General features: G+C 45.6%; 1 protein-coding gene across 2 annotated transcripts in view; it reads right to left on the minus strand.

Annotated features, from left to right (window-relative positions):
- LOC132781075 (calcium/calmodulin-dependent protein kinase type IV-like) overlaps positions 1-21,650 on the minus strand; it is a 79,943-nt gene extending 58,293 nt beyond the window's left edge. For both annotated transcript variants that reach the window (XM_060785014.2, XM_060785013.2), the window contains exon 1: positions 20,777-21,650. In XM_060785014.2, coding sequence (XP_060640997.2) covers positions 20,777-20,877 — 101 coding nt within the window. In that variant the 5' untranslated portion in view covers positions 20,878-21,650. The remainder of the gene's footprint in view (positions 1-20,776) is intronic.
- Positions 21,651-22,109: the final 459 nt, after the last annotated feature.

A 22,109-nucleotide genomic window follows, 5' to 3' on the forward strand; every position in this document is an offset into this window, starting at 1 on the left:
GCGCTGAACAGACTGCGCTCTGGCACCACGAGATGCAGAGCCAACCTTCAGAAATGGGGCTACAAAGTGGAATCCACGACATGCGAGTGTGGAGAAGAGCAAACCACTGACCATCTGCTGCAATGCACCCTGAGCCCTGCCACATGCACAATGGAGGACCTTCTTGCGGCAACACCAGAGGCACTCCAAGTGGCCAGATACTGGTCAAAGGACATTTAACAGCTACCAAGTTTGCAAAATTTGTGTTTTTTGTTTTTGTTTTTTATCTGTCTGTTTGTTTTGTTCTGTTAGAAATGTAATACAATGTTCTGGTTGCGGATGACACGATTGTTTGAGTCCTCAGTGCTCTCTGGATGTATGTGAACTACAACTCCAAAACTCAAGATCAATGCCCACCAAACCATCGCAGAATTTTCTGTTGGTCATGGGAGTTGTGCGTGCCAAGCTTGGTTCAACTCCATCATTGGTGGAGTGCAGAATGTTGCCATGGAGATCTCATGGCAATGCTGTGGACCTCTAAGTGGTTCCTGGAGCGTCTGGTGATGCTTTAGCACTCTTCCATTTATTACTGCTTCTCTGAGGTATTTATCTATTTATTTACAGTATTTATATTCCACCTTTCTCACCCTGAAGGGAACTCAGAGTGGATCACAGAACACATATACGGCAAATATTCAATGCCATTAAACACTGTCAAGACAGACCACTGTACATAGACAGAGGTATATATAGGCTTTCCCATCTTCTGCATCTTGGAGGTTGTGCTCGGTTCCAGTGACAGGATGTGTGTTTGTATGTCCTGTCGCTCCACTTTCCCTGCCAAAGAGCTTTGTTTGTAAACTTCCTACTTGATCGAATCACCGGCATCTTTCTGGCATTTCCTTATGGGTGCCCTAAATACCTGCTGAAGCAGTACCTGTTTATCTACTCACATTGCTGTTTTTGAAACTGCTAGGTAGACAGAAGCTAGGCTAAAGGCCAGGAGCTCACCCTGACCCAAGTTTCGAACCTTTTTTTGACCAGGGACTACTTGACCAGGGACCACTCTCCAACATTAGTACCAAAAGGGTTACAAATCAGTTTTTGGTCAACTTTAGATTTGGTTTGGGATGCCGATTCAGAAAATTACATTGGATAGACCACATCAGCTCTAGTTTCTGATACAGAACATATACCATGGTCAGTGATAGGGAAAGAGTGGCAGGCGGTGCAAAACGAGCGAAAATAAAATAAATAAAATAAAATAAAGAGGAAGGAGACTCGTGGACCAGATTTTTGTCCCCACGGTCCACTGGTGGTCCACGGCTCACAGGTTAAGAACTACTGCTGTAAATGCACCAAGAGAACGGTGATATGAAATCCAGCACAGAGATCTCGTTTGCTGTGACATACTGTGCTTTTGTGTCAATAATAATAATAATAATAATAATAATAATAATAATAATGACATTTAAAATGGGTCCTGACTGCATTGATTCTCCCGTGCAGGTGCACCCATAGAAGGGTATGGACCTTGGAAAACTATAACTCCCAGGACTGCTCAGCATGGAGGCAAGGCATAATAATACAAATAATTTAAAATGGGTCCTGACTGCATTTATTCTCCAGTGCAGATGCACCCAGAGAAGGGTATTTATTATTATTTATTTACCATATTTATATCCCGCCTTTCTCACCCCGGAAGGGACTCAAGGTGGCCTTACAACAGGCAGCAATTTGATGACACACACACATCTATCCAATAAACAATTGCAATTCATACCAAACAATTAAAACATAAATTATTAGAAACAACAATTAAAATCATGCCAACCAAAACATAATCCAGGGCTGTTCCATTTGTCAATCACATTGTTTCATAGTCACTTATTGCACTGCTCCAGTTACTTGTCAAACGCTTCGTCTCAAAGCCACGTCTTAAGTTTTTCTTCCTGAAGGTCAGGAGGGAGGGGGCTGATCTGATCACCCTGGGGATGGAGTTCCATAGCCGATGAGCCACCACTGAGAAGGCCCTGTCCCTTGTCCCCACCAATCGTGCCTGCAAAGGAGGTGGAACCAAGAGCAGGGCCTCCCCAGAGAATCTTAACCTCCGAAATGGTTCATAGGGAGAGATACATTTAGACAGGTAAGCTGGACCAGAACGGTTTGGTACTTTATAGGCTAAAGCCAACACTTTGAACTGTGCTCGGTAGCAGGCAGCCAGCTATTGGAGCTGATGAGGGGGGTGGGTTTGTGTGTTCCCTGGACACCACTCTAGTGAGCAATCTGGCTGCTTCCCGTTGGACTACTTTAAGTTTCCGAACAGTCTTCAAAGGCAAACCCACATAGAGTGTGTTGCAGTAGTCTATTCGGGATGTACCCAGAGCATGGACTACCGTGGCCAAGTCTGACTTCCCAAGATACAGATGCAACTGGCGCACAAGTTTTAATTGTGCAAATGCTCCCCAGGCTCAGTGATTTATTTATTTACTGTATTTCTATACCGCCCTTCTCAGCCTTTCAAGCGATTCATGAGTGATGAGTCCAGGAGGACTCCCAAGTTGCAAACCTGTATCTTCAGGAGCAGTGGGACCCTGCCCTGCACAGTCTGTAACCCTATACCCTGTTCGGCCTTGCGACGGACCAGGAATACCTCTGTCTTGTCTGGATTCAATTTGAATTTGTTCACCTTAATTCATATCATCATAACCGCCAAACACCAGTTCGGGACCTAACAGCCTCCTTAGCAGCAGTTGGAAAGGGACTGATAGTGTTGAATGTCATCTACGTACAGAGGACATTGAACTCCAAAACTCCAGATGGTCTCTCCCAGCGGCCTCATGTAGATCAATGTTTCTCAACCTTCCTAATACCGTGACCCCTCAGTACAGTTCTTCATGTTGTGGTGACCCCCAACTATAACATCATTTTTATTGCTACTTCGTAACTGTAATTTTGCTACTGTTGTGGATTGTAATGTAAATATCTGATATGCGGGATGTATTGTCATTCACAGGACCAAATTTGGCACAAATACCCAATACGCCCAAATTTGAATACTGGTGAGGTTGGGGAGGGGATTTTGTCATTTGGAAGTTGGGTTTGGTGGGCATTGATTTTGAGTTTTGGAGTTGTAGTTCACCTACATCCAGAGAGCACTGTGGACTCAAATAATGGTAGATCTGGAGCAAACTTGGTGTGAATACTCAATATGTCCAAATGTGAACACTGGTGGAGTTTGGGGGAAAATAGACCTTGGCATTTGGGAGTTATAGTTGCTGGGATTTAGAGTTCATCTACAATCAAAGAACATTCTGAACCCCACCAACAATAGAATTGGGCCAAACTTCCCACATGTAGCCCCCATGCCTTGAAGGGACTTGCTGGCACGAACCTCCCTTCAGCATGACATGCTCTCCCCTCCCTCACATGTTTACCACTTTGCCATGCACTGGGCATACCTGCTCTCCCCTCCCTGCCTGGAGTCTCAGAAAAGCCAGCTGAGAGGCCAGCCAATCGCAGCGGAGGAGGGCTTTTAGTGGGAGGATTCCCCATATGTTTCCAAAAAGGAAGAGAAGGACAGGCGGAGAGATCGTCAACCTTCTCTGCCAAAGGGGTTCCTAAGAGTATCAGAAATATATGTTTTCTGATGGTCTTTGGTGACCCCTCTGAAACCCCCTCGCAACCCCCTCAGGGGTCCCGACCCTCAGATTGAGAAACGCTGATATAATAATAACTAGCTGCCCCCTGCCACGCGTTGCTGTGGCCCAGTCTGTTGATCTGGAAAATAAAGTAATGAGAAAGTATTGGTTTTTAATATATGTAATTTCTTTATGCTTGTGGGTAAACAGTATTTCTTGCTGTTTCTTTGTCAGTGTTGATGTGGAGATTGTCTGGTTTGCCTACTCTGGAACATGCAACATATCATTGTCCTTCTTTAGGGGTCCCTTTCAAATCTATGATACTATATCTGTGTGTATGTGAATAATAGCTATCTATCTATCTATCTATCTCTATGGCTGGATGGCTCTTTGTCGGGAGGGCTTTGATCACGTTTTCTTGCCCCGATGAAGGGAGTTAGATTGAATGGTCTTAAGTATTTTCTGTTGGTCATGGGGGTTCTGTGGGAAGTTTGCCCCAATTCTGTCGTTTGTGGGGTTCAGAATGCTCTTTGATTGTAGGTGAACTGTGAATCCCAGTGACTACAACTCCTAAATGTCAAGGTCCATTTCCCCCAAACTCCATCTGTGTTCATATTTGGGTGTGTTGAGTATTCGTGCCAAGTTTGGTCCACATCCATCATTGTTTGAGTCCACAGTGCTCTCTGGATGTAGGGAAACTACAACTCCCAAATTCAAGGTCAATGCCCACCAAACCCTTCCAGTATTTTCTGTTTGTCATGGGAGTTCTGTGTGCCAAGTTTGGTTCAATTCCATTGATGATGGAGTACAGAAAGCTCTTTGATTGTAGGTGAACTATAAATCCCAGCAACTACAACTCCCAAATGACAAAATCATAATTTTTTGAGTGATGGTCACTCCTTGTGTTGTGAGACGTTTTGTTGCCAAATGTGGTGTGATTTCGTTCATTGGTTCTCTTTTGTTTTTAAGGAACTCATTATGCACAGAGCATTTTAATATATATAGATAATAATAATAATAATAATAATCTTTATTTATACCCCGCCACCATCTCCCCAACGGGGACTCAGAGCAGCTTACATGAGGCCAAGCCCGAAGAACAAATTACAATACAATAAGATACAAACTGCAATAAAATAAACAACATAACATTAAAGTATAAAACATATAAGCATATAAACAATATACACAAAAAACATTAAAAAAGCAGTAAACCAAACATAATGACAGTGAGCGGGCCGCATGTACATAAAATTAAAAAACTCATAGAGTTCCAAGCATCAAGTCCCAATTGCACTTTATTAGAGATTTAAGATTGTCTGCACATTGCACCTATCTCCAAAAACCTATCAATTTCACCTGTTATGCCCAGTATTTAATTTTTTTTTAATTATTACATTGGCCCGGTCTTCGTTTTAAATGTGTTATGGTGTTATCGTCTAATGTTAATTGCTATTGTTTTAATGTTTACTGCTTCTTTTATTAGTTATTTATTGTTGTATTTGTTATGCTGTTGTTTTTTGTTATGGTGGGCCTCGGCCTCTTGTAAGCCGCACTGAGTCCTTCGGGAGATGTTCGCGGGATATAAATAAAGGATGATGATGATGATTATTATTATTATTATAGAGAGACATGGAAATAAACAAACTTCGTACAAGAGGGGGGTGTACTCCTAGAAAAAGAAAGTTGAGGGAGCGATAGCATAAGATTATGTGACTACTCTCCGAGAGCGCAATGGCAGAGCCAGGTTTTGAGATTCTTTTTAAAGGTTTCTAAAGTAGGGGCTTTCCTAATCTCTCCGGGCAATGAGTTCCAGAGTCGGGGGGCCACAGAGGAAAAGTCTCTCTTCCTTGTACCCACAAGGCGAGCATGAGAAATTGGCAAGGGCGAAAGGAGGGCCTCCCCCGAAGATCGAAGAGTTCGGGCTGGTTCATGGAGAGAGATACGATCACAAAGGTAGGCGGGTCCCAAACCGTTTAGGGCTTTATAGGTAAGAACCTGTACCCTGAATTGGGACCGGAAGATTTATTTATTTATTGTGTCAGGGGCAACCAGATGATTGTATTACATTTCTAACAGAACAAAAACAAACAGACAAAGCATAAAATTTGCAGGCTTGGTAGTTGATTAAATGTCCTTTGACCAGTATCTGGCCACTTGGAGTGTCTCTGGTGTTGCCGCAAGAAGGTCCTCCATAGAGCATGTAGCAGGGCTCAGGTTGCATTGCAGCAGGTGGTCAGTGGTTTGCTCTTCTCCACACACGCATGTCATGGATTCCACTTTGTAGCCCCATTTCTTAAGATTGGCTCTGCATCTTGTGGTGCCAGAGCGCAGTCTGTTCAGCACCTTCCAAGTTGCCCAGTTTTCTGTGTGCCCAGGGGGGAGTCTCTCATTTGGTATCAGCCATTGGTTGAGGTTCTGGGTTTGAGTCTGCCACTTTTGGACTCTCGCTTGCTGAGGTGTTCCAGCGAGTGTCTCTGTAGATCTTAGAAACCTATTTCTTGATTTAAGTTGTTGACGTGCTGGCTGATACCCAAACAAGGGATAAGCTGGAGATGTTGCTGCCTTGGTCCTTTCACTATTGGCTGCTACTTCCTGGCGGATGTCAGGTGGTGCAGTATTGGCTAAACAGTGTAATTTCTCCAGTGGTGTAGGGCGCAGACACCCTGTGATAATGCGCCTGTCTTATTAAGAGCCATATCTACTGTTTTAGCGTGGCAGAGATGTGTTCCACACTGGGCATGCATACTCAGGGACCTTAAGATGAACGGTAGCCAATGGAGCTCTTCAAACAGGGCGGTTGACTACTCCCTGTAAGTCGCCCCTGTTAGTAATCTGGCTGCCGACCCTTGGACAAGTTATAATTTCCGGGCTGTCTTCAAGGGTAGCCTCACGTAAAGTGCATTGCAATAATCCAATCTAGAGGTAACTAAGGCATGGACCACCCTGGTCAAGTCGGACTTCATGAGGTATGGTCGCAGTTGGCGCACGAGTTTTAATTGTGCAAAGGTTCTCCCGATGTAGAATAACATGGGGGACAATACTGAGTAGGACAATGGCTGCGGGGCCAAGCATGTGTCCCCAAACAATTTTTTTTTGTCGTGTCAGGAGCTCAAGTTGCTTCTGTTGTGAGAGAATTGGCCATCTGCAAGGACGTTGCCCAGGGGACGCCCGGATGATTTGATGTTTTTATCATCCTTGTGGGAGGCATGAGGAGCTGGAGCTGATAGAGGGAGATCATCCACCTCTGCCCGGATTCGAACCTGCGACCTGTCGGTCTTCAGTTCTGCCGACACAAGGGTTTAACCCACTGCGCCACCCCAAACAATGCCTTCTGGGAACGACTCTCCAGGAAGGCCCGGAGCCACTGCAAAACAGTGCCTCCAAGCCCTATTCTTGCAAGGCGTCCCAGAAGGATACTGTGGTCTTATTATTCGTATTCTTATTCACTTTTATCTCAATTGAGACGCAAAGCCAAGGTGACTCAACTGAGGTTATTTGACATTGAAAAGGTTTCTAAAACATCTTTGTCAAAAATGAAAATGAATCAAGAAATCAGAAAAACGCTCAAAACATGGAAAGGTTATCTTCTTGAAGGTCTCCCACTCATACGTCAGAGCAATGACAACAAGGCATTGAAGGTTCTGCTCTGTACATCACAAAAACTTTGATTTTGCTGACAGTTACTGGAACTTGGGGGTGTATTTTTTTTGGTCTCTTTAACACCTTGGAGAGATTTGATAGCTGCACTTTTCATTTCTCTGACCTTTGGCCAGCCATAAAGATTTTCTCAGTCTCCGAGGAAAGGGAAATTGAAACACAAGCAACCGTGAAAAGGGCCATAAAGATGGTGAGGCTTTGGCTAGGGATTGATCGGGATTGAGTCTTGTCTTGGCTATGATGTTGTTTGGTACAGAGTTGGAAAGGCTGTATAGTCCAACCTCCTCCTGCCATGCAGGAATACACAACTAAAGCATCCCTGAAATATGCCCATCCAGTCACTGTTTCATGATCTGTATCATAGTTCTTCTCCACTCGGGAAGCAATAGCTCTGCATGGCCTTGAGCATGATAGTCAATTGCAGGCAGTTACCAAGTTACAGACATCTGACTTGCAAATGACTCATAGTTAAGAGTGTGGCTGAGACAACAGGAAGTGAGATAACTATTTGCCTCAGAAGGGAATCCAATACTGGAAGATTTATTATCATGGGGAAAAGGTGTGCCCACTGAAGCTTTATCTCCAATCCTTGTTTTCACAAGCAAAATTTTCCAAAATCCAATTATCACAGGTACAGAAAGTGAGGGAAAAGATTCTGAACAGGGACACAGACAACAAAGGAAACACCACAGGGGTGTTAACACTTCCCTATGCTACCCAAAGCTTTATTTTTACATACATACATACATACATACATACATCTATATAAATAAAAATGTAATGTTCGTTTGTGGGGTTAACAGAACTCAAAAACCACTGGACAAATTGACACCAAATTTGAACACAAGACACCTAACAACCCAATGTATGTCCTTCACTCAAAAAAAATTGATTTTGCCATTTGGGAGTTGTAGTTGCAGGGATTCACCTACAATCAAAGAGCATTCTGAACCCCACCAACGATGGAATTGAACCAAACTTGGCACACAGTTCTCCCATGACCAACAGAAAATACTGGCAGGGTTTGGTGGGCAGTGTCCTTTGGTTTTGGAGTTGTAGTTCACCTACATCCAGAGATCACTGTGGACTCAAACAATGATGGATTTGGACCAAACTCTACATGAATACTCAATATGCCCGAATGTGAACACTGGTGGAGTCTGAGGAAAATAGAATCTTGACATTTGGGAGTTGTAGTTGCTGGGATTTATAGTTCACCTACAATCACAGAGAATTCTGAACCACACCAACAATAGAATTGGGCCAAACCTCCCACACAGAACCCCCATGTGGGCCACAGCAACGCGTGGCAGGGAACGGCTAGTCTATATAAATAAAAATGTAATGTTCGTTTGTGGGATTAACATAACTCAAAAACTACTGGACAAATTGACACCAAATTTGGACACAATACACATATCAGGCCAACGAGTGACCATCAGTCATAAAAACAATGAAACACACAGCAAAAGAGACTTAAAAAGCCAAAACATAAAAAATACATTAGAATGCATGCACAAAACCAAACACACACACACATATATACGCAAACACACGTATATACACAAATATATATACAAATATATACACACATATAAACATATATACACACAAAACACATATACACAGACTGGGTCACAGCAACGCGTGGCTGGGGATGGCTAGTCTATATAAATAAAAATGTAATGTTCGTTTGTGGGATTAACATAACTCAAAAAACACTGGACAAATTGACACCAAATTTGGACACTACACCCCTAACAGACCAATGAGTGACCATCACTCATTAAAAAAAAAAACCCAAAAAGCAGCAGAAAGGACTTAAAACCCCCAAAAGTTAAATGACAATACAGATGCAGATGCCCAGCTAACTAACTGTGGAGCTCTTGCTCTGCAGAGAGCAGGGACGCACCTCTTTCAAGCGCTGCCTTCGAGCCCAACTCTTTTCTGGCCTATGTCTAGGGAAGGAATGAAGGAGGGAAGGAAAGAGGGAATGAAGAAAAAAGCACAGACAGAAAGAAGGAAGGAGAGAAGGAGGAAGGGAAAGAAAAAGGGAGTATGCGGGAAAGAGGTAGAGAAGGAAGGAAGGGGAGAAGGAAAGAAAAAAGTGAAGGAAGGAAAGGGAGAGGGAATGAAGGAGAGAAGGAAAGAAGGAGAGAAAGAGGGAAGGAAGGAAAGAGAGAGGAAGGATGGAAACAAAGAGCGAAGGAAGGAAGGAAGGAAGGAAGGAAGGAAGGAAGGAAGGAAGGAAGGAAGCAGAGAAGGCAGAAAGGAGAGAAAGGAGAGGACAGAAGGAAAGAAGGAGAGAAAGAGGGAAGAAAGGAAAGCGAGAAGGAAGATGGAACCAAAGAGCAAAGGAAGGAAGGAAGGAAGGAAGGAAGGAAGGAAGGAAGGAAGGAAGGAAGGAGGCAGAGAAGGAAGAAAGGAGAGAAAGGAGAAGAGAAAGAAGAAGGGAAAGACAAAGGAGGAAGGAAGGAAAGAGGAAGGGAAGGAAGGAAGGAGAGAAAGAAAAAAGTAGAGAAAGAGGGATGGAAGGTTGGCCACAGCGACGATGGCGGGTACAGCTAGTACATACATACATGTGTAATGTTCGTTTGTTGGATTAACATAACTCAAAAACCATTGAATGAATTGACACCAAATTTGGTCACAATACACCTATCAGGCCAATGAGTGACCATCACTCATAAAACACTGAAAACCACAGTGGAAGAGACATAAAAAGCCAAAAAATAAAAAATACATTACAACGCATGCACAAAACCCACATATATACACATATACACATACATACACACACAAAACACATATACACATACATACACACACAAAACACATATACACAGAGTGGGCCACAGCAACATGTGGCAGGGGATGGCTAGTATGTGTGTGTGTGTGTTGTTACCCAGGTTTGCCTAGGTAATTTGAAAAAGTAAATTTTTAATTGTAGAAAATACATAAGGTTGTGGGTGAACTACAACTCACATCATGCCAGGCTAATCCCAAGAAACTCCATCAGTACTTAAAGTTTGTTATGTCGGGCAAGTTTGCTCTGGATGCATCACAGGTGGGCTTCAGTGTACTCTCTGGCTGTAGGATAAACTACAGCTCCCACTATGGTGAATCAGTTCTTTCAAACCCCTCCATTAGGTTGAGTTAGTCATGGGGATTCCGTGTGCCAAGTTTGGTTCAAGTCCATCATCGGTTTCCCTAGTTGTGGGTGAACTACATTTCCCAGAAAGGAAGGTCAGTTCCTCCCAAACCCCTCCAGTGATCAAATTTTGGCATATTGGGTATGTGTGCCGAGTTTGGTCCAAATTAATCAGTGTTTGGGTTCACAGTGCTCTCTGGATGTAGGTGAACTACAACTCTCCCAAATCAAGGGGAATTTTCCCCAAAGACCTCCAGTATTTTTTGGTGGTCATGAGGGTTCTGTGTGCCAAATTAGTTCCAGGTCCATCATTGGTGGAGTTGAGTGCTCTTAGACTGCAGGTGAACTATACATCCCAGTACCTACAACTCCTATAAATCATGATGAATTCTCCCCAAACCTCTCTAGTATGCTCAGCTGCTGATCAATTCCTCTGCTTGATGTGTACCATAGAAACAAATAAGAAAAGGTTAAGGAAGAGGCAGTGGGTGGGGTTATGCAAATTCCATACCACTGGAAAGAGTAAGAAACACTGGGAAGTCTGTGGTGGAGGAAAAACAGAAAATATAGGATGTAATTGTCCCTGTATGGAAGCCTTGACTTGGGTGGTGGGCAGTATGGTGTTTGAGGAGGACATTGGCAGGGCTCTTGGACATGTTTACGGCACTCTCTATAACCTGCAATGTCATTGGAGGGAGGGCCTTTGGTGTCTCCTAAATAGTGGGAGCTATAGCTATTCATGGGAGTGGGAGCCTATGGGTAAAAGGACACCCCAGCCACCCACATACATACATATTTTCATTTTTATTATGTGTATAAATCTTTGGCTGGAGTTATACTTAAAAATTTCCCTGTTCCAATGTATAAACCAATTCAGCTTAAGAACAAACCTATAGAACTTTTCATGTTTGTAACTTGAGGACTGCCTGTATCCCCTTTTTTATTCATACAAGTCAAAACACGAATATACACATTGCATTTCGACTTTCCAAAGCTTTTTGTCTTGTGGTTCAGCTGTCTAATTTATACATGCAAAGCCTTGCTTGCTTTTTCTATTTTCACTGCCAGCGGCTTATTTTGATCTCAGTGGTGGGAGAAATAAAAATGTGTGAATTGCCTAATAAGAGCACGTGGTGCTCTATTTCTCCTTGCCTTTGAAAGTGTGCATGTGTGGCATGTAGGCGCAGAAAGCGTGTGTGCCTGCCTGAAGCCAAGCGCCTCCTCTAGAGTAAGAAAGTCAGAGTTTGCCTCCTTGCCTTGGAAAGAGTGTGTGTGTGGAGTGTAAGCCCAGAAAGTGCGAGCACCTGCCTGCATCCATGTTTCCTTGAGAGTAAGAAAGTCAGAACTTGCCTCCTTGCTATTGAAAAGTGTGTGTGCGCGTGTGTGGAGCGTGCAGGCCCAGAAAACCCAAGTGCCTGCCTCCATCCAAGAGCTTCCTCAAGAGTAAGAAAGTCAGAACTGGTGTCCTTACTATGGAAAAAGTGTGTGTGTGGCGTGCAGGCCCATATCGCATACACGCCTTTCTGCAGCCAATCACCTCCTCTGGGGTAAGAAACAGAACTTGCCTCCTTGCCTTGGAAAGAGTGCGTATGTGGCATGCAGGCCCAGAAAGTGCGTGCACCTACCTACAGTTATGCACCTCCTCTAGAGTAAGAAACAAAACTAGCTTCCTTGCCTTGGAAAGAGTGTGTGTGTGGTGTGCAGGCCCAAAAAGTGCATGCACCTACCTACAGCTATGCACCTTCTCTAGAGTAAGAAACAAAACTATCCTCCTTGCCTTGGAAAGAGTGTGTGTAGCGTGCAGGCCCAGAAAGTGCGTGCACCTACCTACAGCTGAGCACCTCCTCTAGAGTAAGAAACAGAACTTGCCAACTTGCTTTGGAAAGAGAGCGTGTGTGACATGCAGGCCCAGAAAGTGCGTGCACCTACCTACAGCTAAGCACTTCCTCTAGAGCAAGAAACAGAACTTGCCTCCTTGCCTTGGAAAGAGAGTGTGTGTGGTATGCAGGGCCAGAGAGTGCGTGCACCTACCTACAGCTAAGCACCTCCTCTAGAGTAAGAAACAGAACTTGCCTCCTTGCCTTGGAAAGAGAATGTGTGTGGCATGAAGGCCCAGAAAGTGCATGCACCTACCTACAGCTAAGCACCTCCTCTAGAGTAAGAAACAAAACTTGCCAACTTCCTTGGAAAGAGTGTGTGTGTGACATGCAGGCCTAGAAAGTGCGTGCACCTACCTACAGCTGAGCACCTCCTCTAGGGTAAGAAACAGAACTTGCCAACTTGCTTTGGAAAGAGTGCGTGTGTGGCATGCAGGCCCAGAAAGTGTGTGCACCTACCTGCAGCTGAGCACCTCCTCTAGAGTAAGAAACAAAACTAGCCTCCTTGCCTTGGAAAGTGGGTGTTAGTGGTGTGCAGGCCCAGAAAGCTCATAAGCCTGCCTACAGGCAATCACCTCCTCTAGAGTAAGAAAGTGACAACTTGCCTTCTTGCCTTGGAAAAAGTGTGTGTGTGTGGAGTGCAGGCCCAGAAAGCATGTGTGCCTGCCTGCAACTGAGTGCCTCCTCTAGAGTAAGAAACAGAACTAGCCTTGCCTTGGAAAGATTGCATGTGTGATGTGCAGATCCAGACGCCTGCCTGCAGCCGAGTGCCTCTCCTCTAGAGTAGAAACAGATAAGAAGTCTCCTTAAAGCGTGCTCCTTCCTGTAGCTGAGCGTCTCTCCTCTAGAGGAAAACTGCTTAAATGCCTGAAATGACGGGAAGGGAAGCCTGGGGGACCCCCCCCCCCCCCAAAAAATAGGCTGATAGGAAATTGATGTTTCGGCACAACAGAGCAAAAACAGATATCAGCCCTCCTGATTTCGGGAGGTTTCCAAAAAATGGATCAGGGCCCCCACCAAAAGCTGGGACATGAAACGCATCAAATTTTACCCTGAATGCACAAGCCTAGCCTAGAAAGAATATCTGAATTGTGTTCCTAGAAGCCTCTATGAAAAGCAATTTTGCACTAGAACAATGCACAGAGTTTAGAGTCTACATGTGAGAGGGGGATTGCGGAGCTTTCTGCCTTGCAACATGGGAAGAACATAGAATCCTAGAGACCCCAAGGGCCATCCAGCCCAACCGTATTCCACCAGGCAGGAAAATACAAGCTAAGCCCTCCCAAAACATGGCCATCCACCCTCTGCTTCAAAACCTCCAGACTTTACAGGACTCCCAGGCAGCAGCACTGTTGAACAGCTCTTACTGTCAGGGAGTTCTTCCTAATATTTCGGTGGAGTCTCCTTTCCTGCAATTTGAATCCATTCTGTGAGTGGCTACTTAAGAAATAGTGCTAGCAACACAATGGCTGGTGGACTCTCCTTTGGAGATCTGTAAAAGGAGGCTGGATTGGCCGGGCTTTAGCATAGCAGGTTAACCACCAGCTGCAGTAAATCTTGCCAATTGAAAGGTTAACTGTTCGAAGCCCAAGTCGGGGTGAGCTCCTGGCCTTTAGCCCAGCTTCTGCCTACTGGAAGTTCGAAAGCAAATATGAATAGATAAATAGGTACTGCTTTAAAGCAGGTAAGTATTTAAGGCACCCATAAGGAAATGGCAGTAAAATGACAACAATTCGATGAAGGAGGAAGTTTACGAAAAAGGTCTTTGGCAGGTAAGATGGAGCGACAGCACCCTTCCCCCTCCCCTAGTGGCTGGAACCGAGCACAAGCCTCCAAAGATGCTGAAGATGAGAAAGGCTTATATATACCTCTATTTATGTACAGCTGTCTGTCTTGTCAGTGTATAACGGCATTGGATGTTTGCCGTATATGTGTTCTGTGAACCGTTCTGAGGCCCCTTCGGGGTGAGAAGGGCGGAGTATAAATACTGTAAATAAAATGGGCATCCCTTTCAGAAGTAGTGTATCCCTGCATAGCAGAATGGGGACCCCCAAAGGCCACCTAGTCCAACCCCATTCATCTCAGTGCAGGATCTCCAGCTGAAGCATCCAAAGCATGGAGCTGCCCAGCCTTTTTGTAAGACGCCAAGAGAAGGAGACACTGATGTCTCTCTTGGAAGATCAGTGTTTCTCCACCTAGGGGTCGGGACCCATGGAGGGGTTGCGAGGAGGGTTCAGAGGGGTCGCCAAAGACCATCAGAAAATATATATTTCTGATGGACTTAGGAAACCTTTGGCAGAGAGGGCTGAAGATCTCTCCGCCTGTCCTCTTCCTTTTTGGTGTTGGTGAACTACAACTCCCAGAATTCAAAAACATCCCCCCAACCCCACCAGTATTCAATGTTGGCCATGTAGGTAGTGTGCCAAGTTTGATGCAGATTCATCCTGTACTGGGTTCAGAGTGTTCTTTTATTGCAGGTTAACTATAAATCCCAGCAACTACAATTCCCAAATGTCAAGGTCTATTTTCCTCATTGTTCACATTTGGGCATATTAAATATTCGTGACAAGTTTGGTCCAGATCCATCATTTGAGTCCACGGTACTCTCTGGATGTAGGTGAACTACAACTCCCAAACTCATGGTCAATGTCCCTTCCAGTATTTTCTGTTGGTCGTGGGTTCAATTCCATCGTTGGTGGAGTTCAGAATGCTCTTTGATTGTAGGCAAACTATAAATCCCAGTAACTACAAATCCCAAATGACAAAATCAACCACCCCCAACCCCACCAGTATTCAAATTTGGGCATACTGGGTATTTGTGCCAAATTTGGTCCAGTGAATGAAAATACATCCTGCATATCAGATATTTACATGATGGTTCATAACAGGAGCAACATTACAGTTATGAAGTAGCAACGAAAATTATTTTATGGTTGTGGGGGGTCACCCCAACATGAGGGACTGTATGAAGGGGTCGCTGTATTAGGAAGGTTGAGAAGCACTGATCTAGAGGTTCCTTCTAACGTCAAAACCAAATCTTTCCTTTCTTTTCAAACCATTAGACTTGATCCTACCTTTTGTAGCAGAAAGGAACCAACATGCCCCCTCCTCTCTGGGGCAGCCCTTGAGGAACTTAAAGAGGGACATTATTCCACCCCTATATTTTCTCCAAGCTTCCGCATAGGCCAGGCTTTAACACACCAGGTTAACTGCCAGCTGCAGTAATGAAAAAGGTCAGGGTGAGCTCCCGGCCTTTAGCCCAGCTTCTGCCTACCTAACAGTTTCAAAAACAGCATTGTGAGTAGTTAAAAGGCTTGAAGTGATCCTAGACTCTTCGCTGAGCCTGAAACCCCAGGTCTTGGCAGTGGCTGGGAGAGCTTTTGCACAACTAAAACTTGTGTGTCAGTTGTGCCCATACCTTGGGAAGTCTGACTTGGCCACAGTGGTCCACACTCTTGTTACATCCCAAATAGACTACTGCAATGCACTCTACATGGGGTTGCCTTTGAAGACTGCCTGGAAACTCCAACTAGTTCAATGGTCGGCAGCCATGTTGCTCACCAGAGTGGCATACAGAGAGCATACAAGCCCTCTGCCAATCTGCTACCGAGCTCAGTTCAAAGTACTGGTCTTAACCTTTAAAGCCCTGAATGATTCCGGCCCAGATTACCTGTCTGAATGTATCTCCAGTTATGAATCCTTATGAAGTTTGAGATCAGCTGAAGAGGCCCTGCTCTCGATCCCACCACAAACGTAAACGCGACTGGTGGAGATGAGAGACAGGGCCTTCTTGGTAGTGATCCCCCGCCTGTGGAACTCTCTCCCCAGTAACATCAGATTGGTTACCTCCCGGCTTTCCTTTAGAAAGAAACTCAAAACCTGGTTACGGGACCAAGCATTTGAACGATAGAGGCAGCAATTGAGAATAAAACTCAAGTCATCGTAATGACAATAGACTGACCCGGACTTGGATTTTATACAGGTGTAATTTTAAACACGTGCCTTATTAATGTAATGTTATAATGAATTGTTTTAAATGTATTTTTTATGAATGGGGATGGCACTGAACAAGTGCTTGTTGTGAAGCCGCCCTGAGCTCCCCCTTAAGCAGGTATTTAAAGTACCCATAAGGAAATTCCAGAAAAATGCCGGTGATTCGATCAGGGAGGAAGTTTACGAACAAAGCTCTTTGGCAGGGAAAGTGGAGGGACAGCACACACCTCCCCCCTTAATAATATTATTATTATTATTATTATTATTATTAATAATAATAATAATAATAATAATGCAATTAAAAACAATGGACGGGCCGAATGTAATAATTAAAATTAAAAGTGCTGGACATGACAAGGTGGGGCGTTTGGAGGGGGATGGGCATGCAGATATCCTGGATCTCTGATAAAGTGCGTTGGGACATAATGCTAGGAGTTTCCTTATTCTGGAAAGGCACACTGGAACAACCACATTTTCAAGCTCCTCCTAAAGATTGCTAGCGACAGGGCCTGCCTGATGTCCTTGGGGAGAGAGTTCTAGAGTTGAGGGGCCACCACCGAGAAAACCCTTTCCCTTGTCCCCACCAATTGCGCTTGCGATGCATGTGGGAGCGTGAGCAGGGCCTCTCCAGATGAACGAAGAGATCGTGTGGGTTCGTACACAGAGATGTGGTCACGCAGGTAGGTGGGTCCCAAACTGTTTAGGGCTTTGTAGGTAAGCACCTGCACCTTGAATTGGGACTGGAAAATGAATGGCAGCCAGTGAAGCTCCTTAAACAGGAGAGTTGACCACTCCCTGTAAGGAGCACCAGTTAACAACCTGGTCACTGGACCAATTGAAATTTCCGGGCCGTTTTCAAGGGCAGGCCCACATAGAGTGTGTTACAGTAGTCCAATCTGAAAGTGACTAAGGCATGGACCACCCTGGCCAGATCCGCCTTCACGAGGTACGGTCACAGTTGGCGCACGAGTCTCAATTGTGCGATCGCCCTCCCAGCCACCGCCGACGCCTGAGCTTCAAGAGACAGTGATGAGTCCAGGAGGCCACCCAAACTCCGGACCTGTGACTTCAGGGGGAGTGTAACCCCATCCAGCACAGGTTGCCACCCTATACCCCGATCCGGTTTACGATCAACCAGGAGGACCTCTGTCTTGTTGGGATTGATCTTCAGCTTGTTCTTCCTCATCCTGACAGCCACAGCAGTCAGACACTCATCCAGCACCCGAGGAGCTTCCTTGGAGTTAGGTGGAAAAGAGTAGTAGAGTTGTGTGTCATCTGCGTAGAGATGTCACCCAACTCCAAAACTCCGGATGACCTCACCCAGCGGTTTCATGTAAATGTTGAAAAGCATGGGAGACAGAATGGAACCTTGCGGGACCCCACAGGTCAAAGGCCAGGGGTCCGAGCAGGTGTCTCCCAGCTTCACTAACTGGGAGCGACCCTCCAGGAAGGAACGGAGCCACGACAGAACCGTGCCCCGAAGGCCCATCCCGGAGAGTCGTCCCAGAAGGATACCATGATCGATGGTATCGAAAGCCACTGAGATGTCCAAGAGAACTAACAGGGTCACACTTCCCCTGTCCAGTTTTCTGCGGAGGTCATTCACCAAGGCGACCAAAGCCGTTTCGGTGCCCCTTCCCCCTGTGGCCGAAACCAAGACAGCCTCCAAGATGCAGAAGATGGGAAAGCCTATATACACTCCTATCTATGAACAGTTGTCTGTCCTGACAGTGTATAATGGCACTGAATGTTTGCCATATATGTATTCTGTGATACGCTCTGAGTCTTTTTCGGGGTGAGAAGGGTGGAATATAAATACTGTAAATACTGATGACTTCCTTCATCCTTTCCCCATAGGTTTTGTCCTCCATTCTGTTTTCATAATAATAAATTCCACGAATGTCCACTGGATAGTGGCCGTTGGGGATCACCTAGATTAGGGCTTCTCAAATTAAGGCCTTGGGCCAGATGCGGCTCTTCAGGGACCTTGACCTGGCCCTTGCCCTAAATGTTAGAATGAGGGCCGCCCTGAGTCCGAAAACGACTTGAAGGCACACAACAACAACAATCTGATTTAGCGACTCTTTTATCAGACAAAAACAAGTTTACACTTCCCATTGAAATCTTGGCAAGTTTATGATGGTTAACAATGGTCTTCTTTTTAAATATGGCATTGTTCTTTCACAAGAAATGTGCAGTGCGCAGAGGAATTTGTTCGTGTTTCTACAGTTTGCCTCCCTTCCTTAACAGTCTGCGGGACCGTGAACCGGCCCCTAAAGAGACCAATGCTCTCACTGTGGAAGAACATGTGGATCAAGAATAGGGCTCCACAGTCACCTACGTATCCACCACCAAGACACTACACTTGGGAGGCCATTGTACTCAGACAGCGAGGGATCACCTAAGTCAGTGGTACCCAACCTGTGGTCCGTGGACCACCAGCGCTCCACAAGAACCAAAATATGGTCCGCAATCTCACCGTTACTACACTGTTGCCTCGAAACCACATGGCAACGAGAGCAACTGGTCTCACAAAACCCTCTTATAGTGCCAAGGCAACGGGGACGTCAGGAGGGAAGAGGCTGACTACCCACGAAAGATTACCACATCAGCTCTAATTATTAAATATGGCTTTCTGTGGGCGACTACTGCGTGGCATATGTTCTGTATCAGAAACTAGAACTGATGTGGTCTATCCGATGCAATATTCTGAATCAGCACCCCAAATAACCACACCGAATCTACAGTTGACCATAAACTGATTTGTAACTCTTTTTGTACTAATATTAAGAGTGGTCCCTGGTCAAAAAAAGGTTGGGAACCACTGAACTATAGTCTTCCTCCCTCCCCCAATAGTCTGAGGGACCATGAACCAGCCGTCGACTTAAAAAGTTTGGGAACCTACGGGCTCTTAGCCCAGTGTTTCTCAACCCTAATGCCGTGAGCCCTTAATACAGCTCCTCATGTTGTGGTGACTCCCCAACGATAAAATTATATTCGTTGCTACTTCCTAACTGTCATTTTGCTACTATTATGAATCATAATGTAAATATCTGACACGCAGGAAGTATTTTCATTCACTGGACCAAATTTGGCACAAATACCTGATACACCCAAATTTGAATACTGGTGCGGTTGGGGGTTTGGGTGGGTGTGATTTGCCATTTGGGTGTTGTAGTTGCTGGGATTTATAGTTCACCTATAATCAAAGAGCATTCTGAACTCCACCAATGATGGAATTGAACCAAACTTGGCACACAGAACTCCCAGAACCAACAGTAAATACTGGAAGGGTTTGGTGGGCACTGACCTTGAGTTTTGGAGCTGTAGTTCTCTTACATCGAGACAGCACTGTGGACTCAAACAATGATGGATCTGGACCAAACTTGGCATAGATACTCTATATGCCCAAATGTGAACACTGGTGGAGTTTGGGGGAAATAGACCTTGACATTTGGGAGTTGTAGTTGCTGGGATTTATAATTCATCTACAATCAAAGAGCATTCTGAACTACATCAGCAATAGAATTGGGCCAAACTTTCCACACAGAATCCCCATGACCAATAGAAAAGAATGTATTGTCGAAGGCTTTCATGCCCGGAATCACTGGGTTGTTGCAGGTTTTTTCGGGCTATATGGCCATGTTCTAGAGGCATTCTCTCCTGACATTTCGCCTGCATCTATGGCAAGCATCCTTAGAGGTAGTGAGGTCTGTTGGAACTAAGAAAAAAAAGTTCCAACAGACCTCACTACCTCCGAGGATGCTTGCTATAGATGCAGGCAAAACATCAGGAGAGAATGCCTCTAGAACATGGCCATTTGGCCCGAAAAACCTACAACAACCCAGAAAAGAATGTATTGTCGAAGGCTTTCATGGCCGGAATCACTGGATTGTTGTAGGTTTTTTCGGGCTATATGGCCATGTTTTAGAGGCATTCTCTCCTGACATTTCGCCTGCATCTATGGCAAGCATCCTCAGAGGTAGTGAGGTCTGTTGGAACTATATAAAAAAAAAGTTCCAACAGACCTCACTACCTCTGAGGATGCTTGCTATAGATGCAGGCAAAACATCAGGAGAGAATGCCTCTAGAACATGGCCATATAGCCCGAAAAAAAACCTACAACAACCCAGAAAAGAATGTATTTTCTGATTGTCATTGGCAACCCTCCAACACCGCCTCATGGCCCTCCCCCCTCAAGGGTCCCAACCCCCAGGTTGAGAAACACTGTCCTAGAGAGACGACATGAATCAAATCTGCAAGAAACCAAACCCCGTAAAAAGCGAACCTACAAACGTGGAGGGCTGACTGTACAGTGTTGAACGATGAGCCGTTGGCTACCAGATCAAGCTTACTCCTTGGACAGAGCTCAGCACCTTGCGGGATGCCTAATACATTTCAGATAGGAGCTGAACGGCCATCCAATCTATCCAGAAAGAGTGGTGGAAGGTGTGAAAAGCTCGGCTTGACCGTACCTGCCCAACTCGGGACCCACGAGGTAGAAGTCTTGGAGAGCCACATCCCTCCGGGATGCCTCGATCCAGTAGTCCTCCTCCGGAGACGAAGTGGTGGGCATCCTTGGCAGAGATGTAGTTCTTAGTCCAGAGAGGAGAAGGAGATCTGTTGTATGTTGGGTTCTTTTGAGAGACAGGGAGGGAACAATCAGTTGGATTATGCCAGAGGCTCAAAATGTGCCCGGATCACCCTCGAAAGCGCAAAAGGGGGTGGCCACACACGCCAGGTCGCTTCCCACGCTCATCGCAAAAGGGACAACCTCTGAGGAAATGGTGTGGGTCCCGCCTCTCCAGAATTGGCTTCCTCTCCCTGTCAAGGCCCCTCTGTTCCTGGAGTTGCTGAGAAAGATGCCAATCTTGCAAGGCAGGACAAAGTGTGCAGGTCCTTTCCTTTGCTCTCAAACCACAGCCGTCTTCTGTTCGCTAAAGCACTGGAAACATTATAGGGGAAGAGGACCCCAGGCCAAAAAAGCTCCCTTTTCTGCAGGAGGTCCTGTTTGCAGGGCTTTGGCCTTCTTGCCTTCAAGCTGCTGTTAATATGAATGAGGAGAATCCATCATTCCAGGCTCTTTTGATGAAAAATAATGAATGAATCTGCATCTCCAGATGTCCTTGTTTTCCAAAGCCAGGCAGGCTAGGCCTTGAAACTGCTCCCGATTTCCCAGCGGTGGACCTCTCCGGAGGCTTCTTCTTTGGGGGTGGGATACTCGGAGGAGACGCCCGCCACCACACCCAAGGAAAGCCACATCCCTTGGTGACCTCTATTTTGGAAGCGGTGGCTTTTTCTTTTCCATCCTGGCTCCCAAACCTGGCGAGGTGCTGCCACCTAAAGGACCCCACCCGGATCTGCGGCTCTCTCCAGCCAGAGATACAAGGATGCTGTTTGCAAAGGATGCTTCGCCTCCTGAGGATGGCCTCACCTCCCATTAAGCGGCTTGCTCTTGTCCAGCAGGATAGGCCACTTCCTTACACCCACTTTCTCTTCTTCCCTGTTTTCCATAGCCCTAACACTCTAGAGGCACTTACTTACTTACTTACTTACTTACTTAGGTCCGAGTAGGATAATCCTCCAGGGTGGGTCCGTAGGTGACTATGGAGCCCTATTCTTGATCTGCATGTTCTCCCACAGTGAGGGCATTGGTTTCCAGGTGGAAGGCGGTCCCGGTCAGGGTAGGCTTGACACGCCTTCCTCTTGGCACGTTTCCCTCTTTCGCCTTCCATTCGTGCCTCTTCAAATTCTGCAGCACTGCTGGTCACAGCTGACCTCCAGCTGGAGCACTCATGGGCCAGGGCT

The sequence above is a fragment of the Anolis sagrei genome, chromosome X (genome assembly GCF_037176765.1).
Source record: "Anolis sagrei isolate rAnoSag1 chromosome X, rAnoSag1.mat, whole genome shotgun sequence".
Classification (NCBI taxonomy): domain Eukaryota; kingdom Metazoa; phylum Chordata; class Lepidosauria; order Squamata; family Dactyloidae; genus Anolis; species Anolis sagrei.